The sequence below is a fragment of the Furipterus horrens genome, unplaced genomic scaffold (assembly GCF_987537825.1).
Source record: "Furipterus horrens unplaced genomic scaffold, mFurHor1.1.pri manual_scaffold_17, whole genome shotgun sequence".
In the NCBI taxonomy this organism is placed as follows: domain Eukaryota; kingdom Metazoa; phylum Chordata; class Mammalia; order Chiroptera; family Furipteridae; genus Furipterus; species Furipterus horrens.
In genome coordinates, this window is record NW_028327187.1 from 3,386,916 (window position 1) to 3,409,324 (window position 22,409).

Sequence of the window (22,409 nt, forward strand, 5' to 3'; positions counted from 1 at the left end):
TGTTTGTCATAGCAAAGCATTGCTCAGCTCCTCAATTATGTAGGACTTTTTTCAGAATCACATCTCTAGTATCAGCCAAGTAGTCATCATCTTTGCTCTTCCCCCTCTGTATTTATGCATATAATCCTATTACATCAACAGTAAGTTTTTCTACAACCACTCTATGGTGCTTCTTAAACTTTTTAAGTAGTTTCAAAGGGCTGAGACCCCCTGTCAATTTATATATCTTTAATACAAAGAATGTAAAGTTATGAATATCAACTTTATAACCACATGAAATAGTTTAATTTTCCTGCCATGTAACATATCAAAATTTCCAAATCACTTTTGTTTCTTAAATGGGCCTCATTACATAAGCGCCTCCTTGTGGTGTCTCATAATATGCTGATTCTTTTCTGATGGTCTTCGGAATCCCTTCTTGCAGAATTCACACCGGTGTGGATAGTCTTTTGTATGGATCGATATCACGTGCCGTTTGAAGCCAGATGCGTCTGTAGTACTGTACTCACAATATTCACATTGGTAAATCTTCCTTCCGGTGTGGGTCTTCATGTGTTTTTTGAGCTCATTTTGTTGCCGGAACCCTCTCTTGCACCTTTTGCACTTCAATGACTGATCCTTAGTGTGAACTGAAAGGATATGACCGCTAAGAATGAACGGATCTGATGTTTTAAAGTCACAGTGCCTACACTGATGAATCTTCCTACCCTTATGGATATCACTATGTTTTTTGAGCTCAGAAGGGCGATGGAAACCTTTATCACAGACCTCACATTTGTGAGGGAAATCCTTAGTGTGGACAGATATGATGTGCCGCTTAAGGTCACTTGAGTTGGTGCTCTTATGGTCACAATGAGGACACTGGTGTGTCTTATGTCCTTGAAACAAATCCAGATGGCGTTGAAGCTCCCTCTCGTCACCAAAGGCCTGGGGACAATGCTCACATTTATATGGCAAATTGTTGCCGTGCTTAGACTTAATGTGAGTCTTCAGATTTGATTGGTCTGCACACCTGAACACACAATACTGACACTGATATGGCTTCTCACCAGTGTGGGTTCTCATGTGCTTTTTGAGTTCCGAAGGATGTCGAAAGCCCTTTCCACACTCCACACAAACATGAGGAAAGTTCTTGCTGTGAACGGCCAGTAAATGCCTATTCAGTAGTCCTTGTTCGGCAGTTTCATAGTCGCAGTACTTGCACTTGTGCATCTTCGGCTCCTTGTCCCTTAGTATGAGTTTGTTGGAGCTCAGCGGACTAGCTTCTCTGTATCTTCGTGTATATTCTGTGAATTCATGGGTCTTGTCAACTTTGTTTATGAGCTTGTGGCTTTCTAAGTGGTTATGGAAACTCACTTTCTTGTTAGTTGTAAAGTCGCAATCTGTGCACTGGTATTTCTTTCTCATCAGATGATCAGGATGGTTCTTCATGTGTCTCTTCAAGAATCCCCTTGACTTAAACTTTTTTGTGCAAATATGGCAAGGGTATACAGTCAGGGGCTGTCCATCAGGGCCTATTATAACAGCTAGATTTAAAAAAAAATAGGAAAGTTGTTATATTTGGCCAGACTGTTTAAAAGGGTTTTATAACAAAAGTGCCAAAATTACCTGACACTCACAATGTGAGAACTATGCTAGTGGCGTAAAATCTTGTACATTGAAATGTACATTAAAAGCAATTGATGATAAAGTGGATCACTAAAAATTAATGAGCAGCACTCCACTATAAATTACTCATCTGCCAAAATACTATATCACATGCACTTTAAAAACATCATTTGGGTAAAGAGCAAACAAGCATTGTTTTATTTATTATCAATCAAATGTGTTTTTAAAAACCCAACTATTGAGATCAAACACAAACAAGTATGTGGGAGTAGAGCTATACTAAAACAACTGATTTTTCTTCAGTTACAAAAAAATAATTCCACATTTCAAATCATTATAATATTCATAAAACAAAGTATTAGTATTTTACCCGTTTGCCACTGCCTTGTTTCTCCCCTTCTTCTCTTCTTGGCTTTTTGTTTAAGTACTTTATTTGAATTAACGTTCTCACAGATTTGAAGGTACTGTGCCGTACTACCTCTGTTTTCTAATGTTGAGTCCAAAGTATTTCCTGAAAAAATTGATACACTGCATATATTTATACGTAGCACATTGGTAGTAAATTTCACAAAATGTATCCATGTTATACACTTTGCCACTTTTACACACACACACACACACACACACACATTTATGCAAACACTTTAAATAGGACATGACATAGAAGTAATTTTAAAATATCCCAATTTAGTCAACCTAAAAGAATAAACTGATGAGGTGAATGTAACATGAAAAACTGTTATGACTCTATAAACGAGTTCTTGGCATCAGATCAATTTCTCACCAATGAAGGCTAATGAAACTAACAAGATTTAGCAGAGAAACATGCATGCCAGTGAACCAATATGGTCATGGCGACTATGCGTAACACAAAACAAACAAGAGTTCTCTTACACATATGCTTTAGAATAGTTTACTTAATGTGAAAAGTATTAAGGTGGATTTTAAGTTAGCTGTGGCAGACAATTTACCACAATTCCAGAGGGATCGGTGCCTACAGGATAAAGCACTTAATAAAATCTCATTTCGCAGAAATCTGTTGTTATGCAGTTGAGTTTAAAAATGCAGACCTAAAAAACTTTAGTTTATATACTGTGATTTTTGCCTCTTATCAATTCCTCTGAAATCTACACTTAAATTTAGAGTCAGATACCACCTAAGGGTAGAAATGGAACAGACATATAGTATAGCATAAGAAAAAGTCTCTCTGCTTAAGAAAATAAAATGAACTATTAACTGTGGTATAACACTATATGTAGTGTATTAAAATAAAAAAATAAGCTGACAAATGGGTTTTATGTAACAGTTACATAAATCTACTGGCTGCAATAAAAACAATTCAAAAAACAGTTCTGCCCCAAGGAAGATATTTCCAAACAGTTGATATCATGGACAATTTTTACATTTCTATCAAAATAATTTCTATTTTATATTTTTCCATAGCAGCCTTTGATGGACCATCTGTTAAGTTGCTTGCTATTTGCATTTTGAGGTAAATCTAAGTTAACTGCATTCACAGAATAACATATATATATAATCTGTGTGTAGATTAATCAATCCCCCAAAGAGACAAAATCCCATGGAACTAATTAGATATGATCAGGCAAGAGTCTATCCAAGAAATGTGTCTCTACATACACCCTAGTAACTCTTCAGCTGCCAAGCAGCATACAAAATTGGCTGTTTAACTTACAACTCATAAGGCTCTCTCACCTGATGCTTGACAATCTTCATATGTTCGTGAAACTCTTTCGTCTCCTAAAAAAAGGACTAATTAAAAACTGATATGCTGAGTATAATAATTACTAGTGGGTCACATCTTAATCTATAAAACCTTCCTTTGAGCACCGTTCCTTGGATTAGACTTTTGTTGCTCAGTTTTTCCAGTCCCATAGATTAAATAATCTCACACCCTGAAAATAAGGCTTGCTCTCAGCATCCCTGGACTGTTAATGTCCTGAACAAGCTTGCTTTCTAAATAAAAACTTGGTAGATGTTTCTGCAGAGTACCCTCAAAATTGAAGATGCCATTAAGACTGTTGAGTGGATGAAACTTTAGGAAAACCAAGTTAAGATAAATTACTGCAGTTGAACAGCAAAATTTTTCAAAAAGTATACCTGTACCATCTTGTAAATTAGGTAGGAATGAGATAAAATAGAGAGGAAAAAAGTAATTGGATATATTGACCTTTTTATTATGTACTCTCCAGAAGATTGCACTTGGCTGGATTTCTTTTCCTCTTAAAAATCCCCAAATCTTATTGTTTGTGGTGCTAATACATGAAAATAAGACTTTCCAAAAGGGAGAGGGTCAATTTTCAAAGACTATATTCCTATTTTAGAAAAATACAACTTTTATGGCACTCACTTATATAGATAGGATTTAAAATAAATCCTACTTGAAAAACATAATGCATTAAGGAAGGTTCATTTTAAATAATGCAAAAAAATGTGGACGAAAACATCACATAGGTAACTAGAGATGAATCAGTGCACAGCAAAACACACTGTAATATTAGCCAACTCATAAAGGGCATTAGTGCAGGATATTTAATGACCTAAAAGCTGACCAAATAGATACGTTATGTACTTATCAGGTGAAAAAATGCCAGTTTCCTACCATATGCCGCAGCCCAGACAACAGGGACAATTTTTTTATTAACATCAGAGTCCTCAAGCTGAATCTCAGGGAGAGAAGTTCCTTCCTCTTCCCCTACAATGACTTCCATGTCAACTTCATCTGCTATTTCAGGGCAACCTAAATTTCAGAAATAATTGCTTGTTTATAATGCCAAATATTTACTAAATGGGTAAAACTTCCAAATAATTAAAATCCTTCAACTTTCAAAATTCCCATTTGGTTGATTTAAAAATGACATTAAGCAGTTTGGAAGCTAGTGCCACTAGGAGACAATCATTTATCAAAATTCTTTTCTCCTTAGAACCTAGTCTTATAGAAATGATTTTTTGATTACATAAAATGTGCCCTTGCAACACACTGCCTGGTTTTACAGCCCACTGAGCAGCCAACAGAACTTCGGTATTCCACAATTCTGATAGTTCTTTGAAAATGAGAAAGCGTTTTCCATCAAATCTGTACTAGAAAGTGGTCCATGCTATCGCACATACTGTAACTTCAATGAAAAATGGTCAAAAATACTAGTACTGAAAAGTTTTGAATAAAAATCATTAAAATCATATATACTATTACACATAATAATACTGGTGCTGAAGAATATGTGGACATCCTTTAAGAGGGAGGATTTTCTGAGACTTTACTGAGGAAAACAGTAAGTGGGACTCATTTCTAAAAACAGTGTCGATGTGAAAAAAAACTTAAACTTAGAAGATAAATTAATGTATTTCATGTGAAATAACCCATTTAGATTTAACCTGTTTAATAGAAAAGTGGCTTGGATTTAAGCTTTTCCTTTGATTCACATAATGGGATCTTCTAGTCACTACAGAAGAAACATGGAAAAAAATGTGGAAAAACGTGTTCCTCCTCTTCTTGGTTTCCGTTCTTTAAATTAAAGAGAAAGAGTCATTGGTCTGTTTTCCACCTCCCCATGGAATTCTGGAATCAGCTAATCTAAGCTTCAGTCTCCCACCTTCTACTGTGCCCCTTTACTTACCAATTGCTAGAAAAGATGGAAATAAAGACCAAGTAGCAACTATTTTATTTACCTCTCTACCTCTCCAGTGAAATCCTCTATACTCATTTGTTTTGATATTTTCAGGTGTGGTCTATTATTCACGCTTGGGCTTGGAATTCAGTTCCCCGTGGCTGCTCAGCGAAGGAGAGTCGAGGAGCAGGGATAAGAATACAGTACAGGTAAAGCTGGGCCCTGTGAAAGTAAAGCACTTAAGTAGGGACTCGGTGTCCTTCTGGGACAAAACAGGTGGTTCTGTCTCAGCGTGGCGAGAAGACGGAAGAAGCCTTAGGGAAGGGCTGCACTCCCATGAAGAGGTGAGGAGACAGCAGGCAGAAAATAAAATGTCTTCATAAGGAAAAGGCAGGAAAGGAAATCTGAGAACCTTTGATCACCCCTTGGTACTCAGCCCTAAGAAGTCTTAGCAGCAACTACCTGGAGACCATCAAAGGCATAAGAAGTAAAGATCCTGGCAGCTTGACTTGGAAGAATACTGGATCTGCTCTTCCTTCAGGGACAGAAGGCAAACGATCAGTTAGTCCTTCCACTGCTAAATGCACAGAGGGGCCAACACCTTAACTGCCATGTGGAAAGAACACTGGGGCAGGAGAGTTCAATAGAGAGCAGTTCAAATTCTACCTTCCTGCCTAGTAGAATAATCTTGGGGAATTATTTAACTTCCCTGAGCATTTTTTCCTGCATAAAACAGGGATAATATCAACTACCTTAGAGATGAGTTGTGAGAGTTAAATGAGAAAACATTCGTGTGACATGTCCATTAACACAGAGAAATTAGATTCTCCATAATACCACGTATCTTGGTGGACCATATTGAAGTCAGGAAGAGTCTGCTCCTGATCTCTGTGTCCTTGGTATCTGGTCATAGTATTTCATGTTCGCTGATTTGAACAATACACATATTATTCAAATCAGCATAAATGGGCAGAAAGGTCCTTCCCTTTTAAATTAATTATAGCAAAGAGTCAGGCTTATCTTAATGACTTCTGTTCCTATAGTGTGCTTATATCTCTGAGATTGCTGTATTTTTTAAAAATTATCATTAATATTATTTATTTTTATTTTAAAAATATTTTTTAAATTTATTTTTAGAGAGAGGGAAGGGAGGGAGAAAGAGAGGGAGAGAAACATCAATGTGTGGTTGTCTCTCATGTGCCCCCAACCAAGGACCTGGCCCACAACCCAGGCATGTGCCCTGACTGGGAATCAAACTGGCAACCCTGAGATTATTTTTTAAAAATACATAATGGCTACTGATAAATCACTCCAGTGTCCTTTTTTTTTTCCTTACTGATATCATCTTCTTCTTGAGAAGAATCTTTAACTGCCATATAAACCATCTTCTCCCGTTGCATTCGGGTCTGGTCAAGCACTCCAGCTACAGGATGTCCATTGGTGTATTCACTCTCTGTGACAATTTCTGTTCCGCCTTAAAAATTAAAACACATATCAAAATAGAGAAGTATCATGGAATAATTTCCTAAATTAATAAGGAGAATATAAAAGAAATATTTTCCTTTAGAAAAATATCCCCCAAAATATTCTAATAAGAATTTCTAAGTGTCAAGAGAATTTTCTCATAATTTACATTTTAACTTCTCAGTCAGTGACAAATAACTGAGGCAGAAGGGGTTTAAATAATTCACCAAAGGCCACTCAGCTAAATGGCAGAACTAGGATTAAAATCCAAGCAGGCTACCTCTAGCTTCAGCCTGCCCTTAAATACTTACTATAACTTCCCACTCTACGCTAAATCTTCTCCACTCATTTGTTTTAACATCCAACTGTAATATCCTACTTGTGTTTGAAAGAATCTAAGAATGATATATTCTGCATTCCTGCTTTATATTCATAGACAATGTCTTATATTCCATACCCAAAGAAACCTATAAAAACTCTGTAATTTACATTATTTATTTTTAGAGAAGGGGGAAGGGAGGGAGAAAGGGAGGGAAACATCCATGTGTGGTTGCCTCTCCCATGCCCCCAACTGGGAACCTGACCCACAACCCAAGCCTGTGCCCTGACTGGGAATCGAACCGGCGACCCTTTGATTTGCAGGCCAGCGCTCACTCCACTGAGCCACACCAGGCAGGGCAAAAAAATATGTACTTTTAATTCAATTTTGGTATAGTCTCCAGAGAAAATAAGAATAAGTTCTAATCCTTAACTATTACAGCAATAAACATTTGTCTTTGTACCTATTTCAACATCATCTTCAGCTTCAGCTTTAAATATATACACTTTTATTACTTCTGAACCAAATCCATCTTCTTTAACATCTTCTTGTGAACCATCAGTGCCGATTTTTAATGGTGTGTTCCCCATATGCTCCAATTTTTCTCCAACGTCATCCACTGTAAAATATAAAGAGGACACTACCTCAGTCAAAAAGTACCATTGACATTTAGGGGGTGTTGAGCATTACGTATTAATAATCCACGCACTATATTCACATAATGACCTATTTTGCAACCATTAAAAGCGGTATGCTTCATGAAAATAGTGTAAAAATCAGATATACTAAATGATCACAACTATATAAAAAATAATCCACAGGTTTCAATTCATACATGACATATTTAATAACCATGCAGCTTTAATTAAAATGGCTTGGGAAAAGACTAAATAATCTTCCATCATGTTCTACATTTTAAGTTAAATGCTAATACCAAAATTAGTAACATTAAAAGTAGTATGCGCTCATGAAATATGCTCACATAAACAATTCCCAACTTAAGAAAAACAGTATTTCTAAAACCAACTAACATATGAAATCTAGGAATGAAAAAAAAAGAGGAACTACAGAAAACACCTGAATGCTTTTTCTAAAAAGAGCTTTTCAGAAGTCATTACAAATATAAAATCTTAGTACTCTTAATTTTTGTGAGTCAATGGAAGACAACTTCAAACCACAGATTTTGTATATTCCTAGATGGACCAATGTATGCTTTACTTCAAAACCATATATATTGGTAAAGCAACATTATTTGAAATATTACTTACATTTTAAGTATACTTAAAAATTCTGGTTCTCTGCTACACAATCTTTAAGAATAACATTTAATTTCACATGAATGCTATGCACAAACTATGCAATTGATTATATTAATATACTTTGTTCTTTGACTATAAATATGAAATATATTTTACCAAATATTAAATGCTGATAAATTTTTAGTTCAATGCTTATCCCTGAAAAACTAAAATATAAAATAAGTTGAAAATGTGCTCCTTATTATTATGGACATCGAAGTCTAGATTTTCTCTACCTCACTTACAAATTTGATATGTTTTCAAAAATAGTCCTTTTGCCTTTTAAAGTAGTGAAAGACAATAATTTTCAGAAATTATTTTACAATGCAAAGCTACTTTAACGTTGTGATTAAACATCCATGTGTGGTTGCCTCTCACGCGCCCCCAACTGGGGACCTGGCCCACAACTCAGGCCTGTGCCCTGACTGGGAATCAAACTGGCAACCCTTTGGTTCACAGGATGGCACTCAATCCACTGACCCACACTAGCCGGGGCATAGTAGGTATTTTTAAAGAAAAAAAACCAAATCTAGGGTAACTTTAGATAGGTCCAGTTATCCTATATTAATATCCAAGTTACTCAGCACAAGTAGGAGAGCCTAACCATCCACTAAGATACACAATTTGTGAAGTCTGGCCTGAAAGAAGGAGAAATTCAGATGCACCTCAGATACTGAGAGAAGACAAACTACCTTTAAACCTCAGCTACTGTCAAGAGTTCTTTATAGTATTATTCAGGGATTTGGGAACAAGGCAAAAGTCTCTTTTAAGTCCTCAACTTTATCTCTTATTTTGAAAAATCTCTATTTTGGAAAAAATATAAAGAAGAGGATGTTTAATTTACCATTAAGTTCTTTCAAGGCATTTTATTCTAAATGCCTGAAAGATTCAATGGTCAACAGAAACCAAGAAGTAAAGAAAATGAAATAAAGATTAAGAGATGGGGGAAAAAAAGAAAAGCTGTATTAAAATAGAATACAACATACAAAATTGTAAGAAAGAGTACTTAGTCCCAATTTGAGTATTATAACCATTATAAAATATGATCAAGGATCTGGATGGTGGGAAAATGAGTGATATAAAAACACTTAATGCTTGTATATTTGTGTACCTTGTTTTCCAAAATTAAAAAATGCTTACGTTTTCAGAGGACTTTTACAAAACTATTTGTTTCTTTACTAATAATTAAGGAGTTAATTAATCCCCGGTTTAAATTCCCCTTGGAATAGAGTGTTCTTTCTAATTGTCAGTCTATTAAAGTAGAAGGACAGAAATCCTCTGTATTTGACACATATAGTAATATGAAGATAAATAATCTACATTAAAATATTCTAGAAACTCAAAGAACTTTTGTAGAAACAAATCATAGAAGATATGTTAAGGTATGACTAGTCATAATATTTATGATGTCTAAATTTTAGAACACATTAATACCAAAGAGTTCAATGTGACATGTACCCTTTGAAGGGCACATTGAATCTACACTATTTTATATAATCATAACCATAGCTTTTCAAATTTCAGGTTAAGATATAAATATGGAGTTGCTTTAGCAATCCACATTAATTTAGAAAGAGGTAATAACATTTGCACAAACTGTCTTTTAGTGGTTTGAATCATTCATTCCTTTAAAAACAATGTAAATATTCACCTTCAAAGCTGCACCTAGAGGAAAAACAACACGCTAGACTTTAGAGTCATTTTTACAAATTAAGTTAATCTAATTTGTTTTTCATTTCAAATTCACTGATATACACAGGTAACATACAATCACTGTATACATACATACACATATTGTAGCTCCCAACCATTTTTTATTTTAAAAAGAATGGAAATCCTCTATAGAATGTGAAGTCTTTACCTAATCTTTACTAGTTCCAGCATAATCCCTTCAAATTGGACAAAGCATTGACCTACATCTATTTCAGATCCATCAATAACTTATCGTTAGATTTTTATTATTGTTGCTGTTCAGGCAAACCCACGACTTAGAATGAGAACAAGATATTTATATCTTCCTCCTTCAGATAGTGTCTTAAGGACAACATAAAGCAATCAGGAATAAACACATATTTACACAAACGGAAATAAAATCGAAATACAATTGTAGAATATAATGTGAGTTTATGTTACTTTTCAAGTATTTCATTAAAAACTAATTACACATTTCTGAACATATTATGTTCAAATTCCTGAGCAGGAGTGAACTGACAACTCTTGTATTTGCCATATTAAAAAGAAAGTAGTGGCTACCTAAAATAAATTTCCCATTTAAAAAAAATGTATATTTTTACCGTTAAAATTTTGTATCAGTTAATGGTTCTTGCTGAACCTTCTAAATCTGTGTCTCTTTTCTAAGATATTACTAAATTACATTATTTTACTTTATTTTGGGTATGGATTTTCATTGACTAAATTTAAAATATGGGCAAATTCAAAAAAGCATCTCAACAATACAGCTTTGGAAAAAGTTCTTTTTCAAAAAATTTTTCCCATGACTTTTACTGAATAGATCCCACATCCCACAAAACCTTTCCGGATTATATATAAATCAATCCCTCAAGTAATCATGCGCTTTATGTTTTACTTACGTGATATCATCAGGTAGTCTTCAGAAGTGCTCTTGACATCCTCCTCCTCCTCATCATCGTCTTCGGTTTTAATAGTAACTGTAGATCCAGGAATACCACCAGCTGTTTGAATCACGGTTTCTGTATCTGAATTAGTTACGAGAACCTCCTCTGATACCATTGTGGGAGAGTCAACTCCTGAAACACAATCTTGGACCACATGTTCCAAGTGTCCATCAGGGCCAGTAACAAGGTCAGCCACGAAAACCTGCTCAGGTACTCGAACGGTTTCAGTAATTAGTTCAGAAGTCAGGATGTGATCACCATCATCTTCCTCTAAATCTTCTTCAATGGCAACATCAGCTTCAAGTACAGCTTCAGGGACAATTACACCTTCGGTTACTACATCAGTCTCGGTGATGATGTCGGGCCCATGGACAACTTCAGCTGCGAGGCCATGATCAAGAGTTATCCCATCGTCTGTGACAACATCGGAAACCAACACGGCCTCAGGAACTGAGACAACAATGTGGTCTCCATCGATATGGGCAGTACCAGCCATTCCAGCCACTACAAGACAAACGATTATCCAAAACAGAATTTTATTAATTAAAAGTACTCTATTTTATATCTTAGATAACATAAAATATTTTTAAGTATGAAATAGTCCTGGGCAAACTATCACTAAACAACCACTGACAGTTTGATGGCAATAAAAACCATCACTAACCAGAAAGTGAGTGAAAACAATGTTAGTAATATCTAAATTAGGACCTCAAAAATAATGCACTTTATTTTCCAATAAAACCTAAAGCCACAGTGACATATCATGACATACCAATTAGAATAGCTGAAATAAAAAGCAATGATAACAGAACAGGTTAGTGAGGATGCAGAGAAAAGTTGATCTCTCCTATGTTGCTTGTGGGAACGTAAAATGCAGCAGTTACTCTGGAAAATAGTTTGGCAGTTTCTTTCAAAACTAAACCCGACAACTGCACTCTAGGGCATTTTCCCAGTTATTAAGACATATGTTTACACACACACACACAAAAATGTACATGAATATTCACAATACCTCATAGTAACTATTACTCAATAGTAACAAAAAACCCAACTCTGGCACATCTTTACCCTGGAATACTACTCAGCAATAAAAAGGGACAAACTATTGATATATTCAACAACTGGAATGAATCTCCAGAAAATTATGCTAAGTAATAAAAAGCCAATTACCAAAGTTTACAATACTGCATCATGTAAAAATGGAATAATTTCTGTAACATTCACAAAATCAGAAAACTATACAGAGAATGGAGTAGCACTTGCCAATGGTGGGGGTGTGTGCGAATATGTAAGCATAGCATATGTATGGCGATGGAACAGTTCGTATTTCCATTGCGGTGGTATTTACACAAATGTGCGTATGGGATAAAACTGCATAGAACTAGACATACTCATACACAAATGTACGGAAAAATGGTAAACACAGAATGAGGCCTGTAGTCCAGTTGACAATAATGCACCAATTTTAATTTCTTGCTTTTGATGTTGTAGTACAATTAAAAAGATGTCACCATTAGAAGATGAGTAAAGGGTAAACGGAACCCTATGTACTATTCTTCTACTTCCGGATAGTCTAGTTTTTCAAAGATTAAAATAAAAATAAAAAGGACACACAAACATGAGAGTGCTAGCTGCTATATTGAATTAGGTGAGTTAAAAATGACAAGTTTAATGTAATACATATTATAAAATATGTAGTATAATCATAAAAGTTTCTGAACTTCTTTATCTTCTAAGAATTACTACACAGAAAAGTGGAATGCATCTTTTACCACCTGATTTTGGGGGAGAAAACAAACTCATTTTAGACAAATTTGTCTTGATAAAAAAAATCATACATATGGACTCTTAAGTTCTAAATTAATCTGTAGGACAAAAAGCTTTAAGTAACATTTTCTTGGGCACCCTATTTCCCTTGCAAATATTATGAGAACGTAAAATCCCTTCATGAGGAAGTCTGTTCAATTCTGCCTCCCTGAGGTAGTACAGAAAACAATTTCATAGTTTTTGAACCAGGTTATAACAAAATGATCTACATGAAAGAATCCAGTAGAAAGCCTTTTCCATATGTTGGCTTTCTATAAAGTAATACCTGAAAGTGTCGTTTGCTATGCATTATTCACTATTGTTAACAGATTCATCATGGAGGTAGGCTAACAAGTTCGGGATGGGCTGGACACTGTTAGTACCCTAACCCATCGAAAAACAATGCGGGAAGGGAACGCTGCCTTTCAGGATTATCTTGCTTTCAACCCCTCTGTATTCTTCTCGCTATCCTCAAACGCTCAGCTAAATCACCGTAATTAGCGCAAAAGAATGCAGCCTCGATCACCGTCATTAGCCCCAAAGAATGCAGCCTCAATCTTGAAAATCTGGTAGACAAAGGGAGTGTGTGTACCAGTAGGACTTTCTCTTCACCTGTTCCTCCATCGGCCATTTCAGAGACAGGGAGGGGTTCCAAATGCAGCAGTCAACCAGACTGGCAATATGCTTTTGAGCGAGGAAAAATTAAACGTTAAGTCGATAAAATTCACCGCGTTGAAATTTTATGTAAGCTAGAGCAAAGGAAGACCCCACTGACTCTATAATAAAGAAATGGACCGGGTGAAATGACTTCCTCCTTTATAACTAACTAGAGGGGCGGAGGGAGGGGGATCGTCCTGCCGAACAAAAATGACTAAGAAGATTTGTAAATTGGGTTCTGTTCCCTGTTTGAAATGTTCTGACCTCCCCTCCCTTGAAATACAGACCAGCAACCAGAGGAGCAGACTGACTGAAGAGACATTTCCTGGCTTTCTAAAGCTGTGGGCTTGAATAGGGTGAATTGCTAGGGACTTGGAGAGAAAGGTGACGAATCTCATTCAGGTCCAAATAAATCAGCTCTAAACCAAAAGAAATGCTTCTTTACCCTGAACTAGATAATCTCGAAGAGCCTAGGCCAAGAATCGACGAGTTTTCCACAATACTGGCAGATTACTCAGAATCACATCCAAGACACCTATGAAATTTTGCTCTTTCCTCCTATCAGCTCATCTGTGGGATTCTATTGCCTTTCTAAACAAAGTCACATATTTAGCTAAACAACAGCTATATTTATTGAGCACTGACTATGCACCAAGCAACTTGCTAATGCTTTTACATATATGATCTCATTTAAGCCTCAGAACTGTATTCTAAGATGAGTTGTTATTATCTCCAATACAAATAAGAAGTAAGTACGGTTTAGAGACGTTAAATGAGCTTCCCCAAGGCTCAAGCTGGGAACTGAACTAACTGACTCTGGATTGGACTTACTTTTTAATGTTTTCCTGAAAAAGGAGAAGAGAACTTGTTTCCTCTAAAGACTGTATTTTTAGGAGATTTATATAGGGTTAAACAGGCAAGTCACTACTAAAGGAACAGTTTGAGAAAAAAGTAAAACATCTATCACATAGTCACTTATTTAAATTTCAAAGCATTAAATGGCATTAAATTTTTATCTCACTAGGTAACAAAATGATAAACAGTAAAGAAAAAATCACTTGAAAGTGTGAAATCAATTTGATAAGCAGATGAAACATAGTCATAATTTCAAGGATTTTCCATTTATTAAAGTCATTTCATTTCCATGTAAACAGCTGGAATTTCACAACAGGAGCGGTATAAAATTTGATATTTTTGGAGCCTGTCTAAGGCTGTTATTTTTTTTTTTTAATTTAAGTCCAAAAGCAATGAAGACTTTTTGCAGTAATAAAATCTTAAACAACTATTAAATTCAATGGTACAGATTCCAAGGACAACCATTATACTGAGACATGAGCAAGGTTATTATTACATAGTATTGTAAAATTTAAACTCTCAAATATCCTTGAAAAGAAACAAGTGCAATGAATTTCTGCATTAAATTCATGTTTTGGATTTTTAATACAGAAGCCATCCCATCCACATTTACTTAGCTAGCTCTACATGTGAATGCTAAACTCTGTTTCATAATTATCACTAATTTATGGGATTGCAAATATCTCGCTTCTATGTTAGCAGAAACTTAAAGAGGATGTACCTGATTTCTAATTACGTTGCAGAATTTGGAAAGTTTAATGGATGAAGGGGGGACTAGTCAGAGACACTGCTCTCAGAAGGAACCCTAAATTACTCAGGGCTAAAATTTCCATTGTCAAAAATCCTACCAATAAAGGTCCCTTTAGGTTTAGACCTGTCTGATACCTTTTTGGTTCTTAAAATATCACACAAAACAAGAAAACACCTATATATGAAACTGAGTTCGGAACTGCACATTAAAAAAATATAGCGTTCCTACTTTCTAAGATTTCAGAACTTATTTACTAAGGACAAATGGAAACCTAACGTATACATCATCCCTAAACACAAACGGGAGAACATTACCCATATTAGCCATTTCTGATTTAATTGGATAGTCAGCAAAATAATTAAGCCAAAAAATGTAAAAGCAATTTAGTTGCCATCAATTTATTTGTCTTCGTTTAAAAGATCATAAAATCAAATTTAAAAAGAATTTTTAAAAATGTACCATTTCAAAAACCAGTAATCACAAAATTCCACTAGGAAAGTGAATCATGAACAGCTGCATAACAAAAAACCGTGGCTTTAAAGTTCTATGGTCTAGGTAAGTTGATTTGCTCTACTACATTCATTTTAGAAAGGGCTTTACATTAGAAAATCTGAATGTAGTTCTCAAATGCTCCCATTTAATGACTCATACAAATAAAGGGGACAGTAAGTGAAAACTTTGCTTTCTATACTCCTTACACTATTATAACTGTCCCCAATTCAAATGAAGTGCTGTTTGTCTAGTGATTTCAGGCACATGGTGGCACATGAGGCACACCTGCCTCCACAGGCACTCAGACTCCAGTCTAAGATGCAGAGCTTTAGGTCAAACACAGAAGCATTAAAAATGGGTGACTGAGTCAAATGTCTGTCAAGTGACAAATGGATAAACAAAATGTACAATAGTTTACCCATGCAGTGGAGTATTATTTGGAAATAAAAAGGAATGAAGCAGCGGCACATGCTACAACACGGATGAAACTTGAAAACGTGATGCTCAGTGAAAGAAGCCAGTCACAGAAGGCCACGTACTGTATGATTTCACTTATATGAATTGTCCAGAACAGGTAAATCCATAGGCAGATATAGTAGTAGTGGCCTAGGTCTGGGGGAAGGAAGGGATGGAGGGAGTAACTGCTAAAGAGTGAGATTCATTTTTAGTGATGAAATATTCTGAAATTACGTGTTGCTTGCACTTTATCCTAAATACCATTGAATTGTATTCTTTAACACGGGTGAATTGTATGGTATAGCAATAAAAATAAATTTAAAAAAGAATGTACATAAAAATATTTCAATATGCATGCTCTACTTCCATAGTGACTAAAAGAAAATAAGTATTAGATATAAGTATTAATTAACCCTCAAAAAAAAAACCACCGAGGAACAATGAAAAGGAGGTTAAGAAGAACACGCAATAAATATTCACTTCACCAGCAACAGACTTTTTTTCAGTATCTTTGAAAGGAATCACGCTTTACTTGCTAACAAATACCTTCTTCAGGAATGAAGGGAGGTCTGATACTTTTACCAAAGGCTCCACTGTAGGTAACATTTTGGTATTAAATGGAGAAATACCGTATTTCTTACATTTTAAAGTATGTTTAAAAGGTAAAAAATTAAAGTTGACATTTCAACCAAAACTTAACATATTGAAGTTCAAGTGTTCAGAATTTAAAAAACTATTTGTAGCAAAGAAGTCAGAAAATTATTTGCAAAATGTCTTAATTCTTCAGCCCTTCTTCTAAAATTTATTCCTGTACTTTTTTCTTTTCACCCCAACTCACTTCTAAGTCCTTCATAATCAATACAAGTCAGTTCTGACTCTTAGCAGAATAAATCCATGATTCCTTTCTATTTCATCAATAAACTTCACACTCAGCTTGATCTCCATCACATTCGATCTTGAACTATACCTTTACTTATCAGGGAGAAATGTGAAGGCATCCAAAAATTGGAGAGGACCCTAAATGTTTTCTAGTCCAACCCTGTCATGAAAGTGAACTAAGTACTTTGCCTGAGTTTACATAGAGAGGTAATAGAAATGCCAAGACCAGAATCCAAATTTTTCTGGGCTTTACAACAGCACAAAGTAGTGTATTCAACCATATTATCTGAAAAGAGTAGTAGCATTTTCTTAATTGAGCAAAGAGTCCCCATCCTTCATTTCATCTTTGACAACTTCACAATACCTCATGTTTTCTGTTCACTTTTCATCCCAATTTACCACTTGTCTTTTTGACTCTGATGGTCTCACTCTGATCTTTTCTTCAATTGTTACTACCCTACCCCTGCCTCTTATACTTTGGATACAGTAGTCCCTCTCTATATCGCGGTTCACTTACTGGTTTACTTATAATAAAAATATTATATTTAATTATTTATCGCGGATTTTTCACTCTATCGCGGGATTTTGTGGTGCTGTATACGTATGTTGTTAAAGTGACGTAGGTTAAAGAGTGGAGAATAAATTTAAGGTTCCTACTTCGCGGAGGGGTCTAGAATGTAATACCCGCGATAAGTGAGGGAATACTGTACCTCTATCTTCTGTAAGAGGCTATTGAAAAATATGGAATCTTTTATTTAAAACCAATTTAGTGCTATCAGTAAGAACTTTCAGAGAACAGACTATCAGAATACAATGACTCGCCTAGTGAATAATTTTCTTGTATTCACTACGTAATCATCTAACTTCTTCAAAATGACTCAAGTATTTGTCTGTCCAGCTTTATTAACAACTCAAACTTAAATGTATTTTAGAAAGCTAATTTAGTATTTCTCACATATAAGAACTCATAGTTATTTATGCCAATCGAGTTTTGCATTTCCAATGGCATATTATCACTCTACTCCAAGTTTCCTTCCCTCAACCTTTCCACAAAATTTTAAGAATCCTTTTAAGGAAATAAGCCCTACCAAGGAATTTTCCTAGGAAAAGAACAATTTTTTTTTCATTGCAACTGTCCCCTTCCTCAATGTACTTCTGATATTTACTTTGTTCTAACATTTTTAAAAAGAAAGAAAAAATACAACAAAGAAAATGCTTTACCGAAATCCTGCATAATCATGGTATGGGCCATTCTGGAGTCTGATGTGTGCAAGCCAAGACTTCCTCCACCTGAATCCATATTCAGCAAATCTCTGCAAAAGAAATGGGTTTTAAAATAGTTTAAAAACATGTAAGTCAGTCAGTTGTTTCGAGACAAAAATGCAATTGAAAATATGCCTCTCAACCAGGTGTGCAAATCTCATTACAAAGGAAAACAAAACGAAAAGTTTGGTTAGATGCTTTATGGGACAACCATAAATTAAAGGAGTAAGTGGAAGTAAAGCAAAGATCATGGAGAATAAGACACAGGAAGGGTGCGGAAGCATAGGGAAGTGAGGAAAGCAAGCAAGGGAACAAAACTGTAGCGTTGAAGCTGCAGTTATGATGGAGGTTATAAAAGCAGAAGGAGAAAGAAGAAAAAGATGAGAACGGACAATAGTTGCGGTGTTTATACATCACTAGAAGACTTGGGTGGCTAGTATTAGTGAATCTCATCCAGTGGCTGCAACCATTTCCTCCATGCCCAGATCAGCCCTGCAGCTGAGCTCTGCAGATAAGACTTGTGTTTCACCTCTGGCTCCGGGCGCTCTACTTATAATGTAAAATGTTCTATCCCAGTTTCCCTGGAGTTCTTTGAGTCAGTAAGGACTTCTGAACTCACTCTACTACATTCTTTTGTCTCTCAGTTTTGAGAAGTCATGAAACATGACTGCCTCCTAAATATGGTAGAGATAAGGTCAATCACATACCAATATTCAATAGCAAATTGTTTCTTACAGAATATAGTTTACTTGTACAACTTTCTTTTCACTAATGATTAACAAAAGTCATACTAGCTTCGCGCTAAGTTTGAAAGCAAGGGATCATCAACATATTTGTTTTCAAATGACTTATCTAAGATCCCCAGATGGTGTGAAAGCTGAAGTCAGATGTTGTCATTCAATACATTTCTCTTAATTCTTTATGTGTACTTTCCCTTCAAAACGAGAAGATTCGAAGTAACCAAAAATCTGTGAATTTTATAAAACATGTATCTCATTTTTAGATAGGAATGTTTAATAAATAGGCCTATACTGTACAAAAGATAAGGTTGCATCATTAATGAACATTTTAGAAAGCTTCCATAAGATAACTTTACCCTTAAGTACAGGACAGTACTAAGATTTTTTCCTTGCCTTAAAGTTCTATTGAGGTACAGGAGGCAGAAGAGTCCCACAGAGTGACCTCCATCAACATTTGAGTCATGCATAAAAAAGTCCTACAGTAGTAGGTGATATTTCTGTGTATTAATGTTTCAGACAAGATTATTTTGTTTATGCGTGAGCAAAATTACAAGATTTTAGAAATTCATGGATATATATTGTGTTTTTAAAAAATATTACATTGCTTTCTGTTTTCAAAATGCAGTGGAGTTCACAGTAAATTACTTGTGTTTAGAAATAAAGTACCATGAGGATTTATTTTTAAAAAGTGTACTATTTCAACTTTAATTAGAGCAATTGCTTTCTTTATTACTAACAGAACAATTATATATGTCTTTAAAATGTCCTAAACACTTAATTTTGTTTGGTTAGTAAGTAAGGTAAAACACTGTAATTTGTTAATCACCTTAGTATAGTCTTGAAGAAATTGTAATTTTCTTAAATATTGTAAAATAAAATGTGCATGAACTTCTCCTTATTTTTCCTTCTGAACTATATTAGTTTCTTCGGAAAAACATTTTCGTCACCTATTTAAATGCATTTAAAATTAGATATTTTAAAACATTTGAAAGCAAATGTTTCACACAACTAAGAATTTTTCTTTGGTTTTAAATTGAGCTAATATGCCCAGACATATTAATCTAAAACAGAGCCAAAGGGATTGCAATAGAAGCAACTACCCACTGCGAAGTAAGCGAATTTGACCACTTCACGAAATCAAAATCTTGTCTAAAGCGCATTTCAAAAAGCACTAACGGCATCGTATTTTGGAAAGCGAAAGAGACCAAACCAAAGGCAAGGCTTATCTTTGCTAAATCTACGGAGAAAAATGTGCTCTGGCGCTCTCTGAAGTGAAAAAATTTGAACACGTAGCGCAACTATTACGAGAAGTGCCACGCTGTCTGCATACCAAATAAATGATTTCGAGCGCCTTTTTTTGCCATATAGGAAGTTTCAATAAGATCAATAATAAATGAGGTGTGCGAACATCATATCTATTCAATAGGCAGCAGATCGCTAGGCTTGCCGGGCTTGCAGAGACCGCCTCACCCCGATCACTATGAAATGGAGCTAAGCAGCAAGTACGCTTTAAGTAAACATCCTCCGAGCTCTGCGCTCGGAGCAGAAATCGCATCACACCCCAATATTCCTCCCAGCAGCGTCCGCTGAGCACAGCTCCTTCGGGAGCCAGCTTTCCGGGGACGTGCGTGGGGTGAGCGACGGAAGAGAAACCGTAGGGCGGCTCGGTAGGAGAAGAGGAAAGTAGTATTTGCAGAGGCAGGAAACAAAGGAGCCCCGGCGAGTGGCAGCACTGCAGCTCTGGACGCTCCCTCGCTGCCGTGTGAGTCTCCGCTTCCCGAGGACGTGAGAAGTTTCTATGGTTTCGAGCAGAACGCACGCACGTGCCTCCCCCGATATCACCCAGCGGCCGACGAGACGGCCAGCCCGCGCGGCACGGCGCGGGGCGAGAACACCCCCCTCCCCCACCCCCGGCCCCGCGTCCCCGGGGCGTAGCAGCCGCCGGGCCCTCCGCCGCCCGCCCGCTCCCTCCGGCCCCGCTCCGCGGCCCACGGCGGCGAAGCAAAATGGTGGTGTTTCAGCGGAGGCGACAGGAGCGGCGCACGTCCCCCCTGCCTCAAAATGCCCGACCCGTGGCCGCCTCCTCGCCAGCGCCGCCATCCCCGGCGGATTCCGAGGGCGCCGTTCGCAGCGGGGGGCGGGAAGGGGCTGCAGACGACCCGGGGCTGGGGGTGGGGGGGGCGGCGAGCGAGGGCGACACTGGCGGGGTGGCGGGAGGACCATGCCAGCAGGACGTCGCATTCTTCACCTCCCCGTTTTGTTTTCCGCCATTTTCCCGTCACCCTAAACCACCGACGGCCTCAACGGGGGGCTCCAGCCCCCCAAAAGCTCCGGCCTACGGAAAGAAGGGCTCAAGCACGGCTGAGCCGCTCGGGTCCCCTCCGTCCGGCCGGCCGCCAGCTGCGGCAGAGGACAAAAACCGTGCGCCCGAACGGGAGGTAAACGTAGGGGACTAGACGCCACTTCCATTGTTCCCTTCGCTCCACAATGCGCGCTGGAGAGCGGGATCGCTTCCCTCCCCACGGGCGACGCCGATCGCGGGCCCTCCGCCCGCCCCCGGGGAGCGCCCTTACCTGCCGCCGCCTCCGCCGCCGCCGCTCGGAGTGTGACCACGCTCCGGATCCGTGCAGGGGGCGGCAGCTGGGGCTCGCTCGGGTCCTCTCAGTCGGGTTTCCGACGTTCCGCGGCGCGGGCCAATCACAGGCCACCCTGCGGCGGGGAGGCGCGCCACCCCGTCCTCCTTTCTTTCGCTGCTCGCTGCTGAGGTTGCATTACGTCACGCGGTCGCTGCTGCAGGGGAAGGGGCCGGAGGGGGGAACCGCGCGCACGCGCGCACGCGCCGCCCCGGGGAGCCCGCGCTCGGCCGCGGCTTAGAGACCCCGCCAACGGGCAGGGCGCGCGGCGAGGGCGCGCGCCCCGGGAGAGTCCCCTTGGCAAGGTGTTGTTTTCCAGGGTTCCCGAGGGGGTGCGGGGGGCAGGGATCGATCGCTGAGCGCCCCGCCTGCTCGCTGAGCCTCTAATGCATGCTGGACTATGGTTCTTCAAAATCGGCCCTGCCCTCCAGGATTGGACCGTTTAGGCAGACAGGAATGAGAAGAGGTAAAGCTATGTGTGCTTTGCAGTTCTTCCTCCCTCTTTCTCCATTCCTTGTGTATCCCGTAATGGTAGACAATTCGGTGCACAAAGTACACGGAGGGAACGCATACAAGGGAAAGCTGGACAAGGGACCTACATGAAGAGAACGCTAAATACCTATTGAATATATCACTTTGAATTAGTGTCTAAACAAAACGGGAGGACGGTGGGAAATTCATTGCTGACTGGCGGGGAAAAACTGATGAAATCTTGACTGAAAGGGTGGATTTGCAAAGACCCTTATATTGTATTCTGAAAATTGAGCTTTACTACTATGAGGATTTGAAACAAATCGCAGTGTTTAAGCCGGAAAAGGAATAGGCTCCTTTAAGAACGAAGTAACCCACTACCTTTTCCGAAATAATTTCACTATTTTACAAATGAAGCATGTTGTTCTTCTCAATTAGCTACACAATCTCTCCAG

The 22,409-nt window shown here is 37.7% G+C and overlaps 1 protein-coding gene across 3 annotated transcripts; it reads right to left on the minus strand.

The window, feature by feature from the left end:
* On the minus strand, positions 1-21,520 carry ZNF711 (ZFX family zinc finger ZNF711). Of its 3 annotated transcripts, XM_090264966.1 has the most exons (9): positions 21,424-21,520; positions 18,069-18,160; positions 10,907-11,455; positions 7,481-7,636; positions 6,571-6,708; positions 4,229-4,366; positions 3,322-3,366; positions 1,979-2,119; positions 1-1,526 (listed from the first exon to the last, which is right to left on the minus strand). In XM_090264966.1, exons 2-9 carry the CDS (start codon positions 18,145-18,147, stop codon positions 349-351), a joined length of 2,424 nt encoding a protein of 807 aa, XP_090121092.1. In that variant the 5' UTR covers positions 18,148-18,160; positions 21,424-21,520; the 3' UTR covers positions 1-348. The 3 variants fall into 3 exon arrangements, with proteins under 3 accessions (XP_090121092.1, XP_090121090.1, XP_090121091.1); XM_090264964.1 differs by lacking the exon at positions 3,322-3,366; XM_090264965.1 differs by lacking the exons at positions 3,322-3,366; positions 4,229-4,366.
* Between the last annotated feature and the right edge of the window lie 889 nt (positions 21,521-22,409).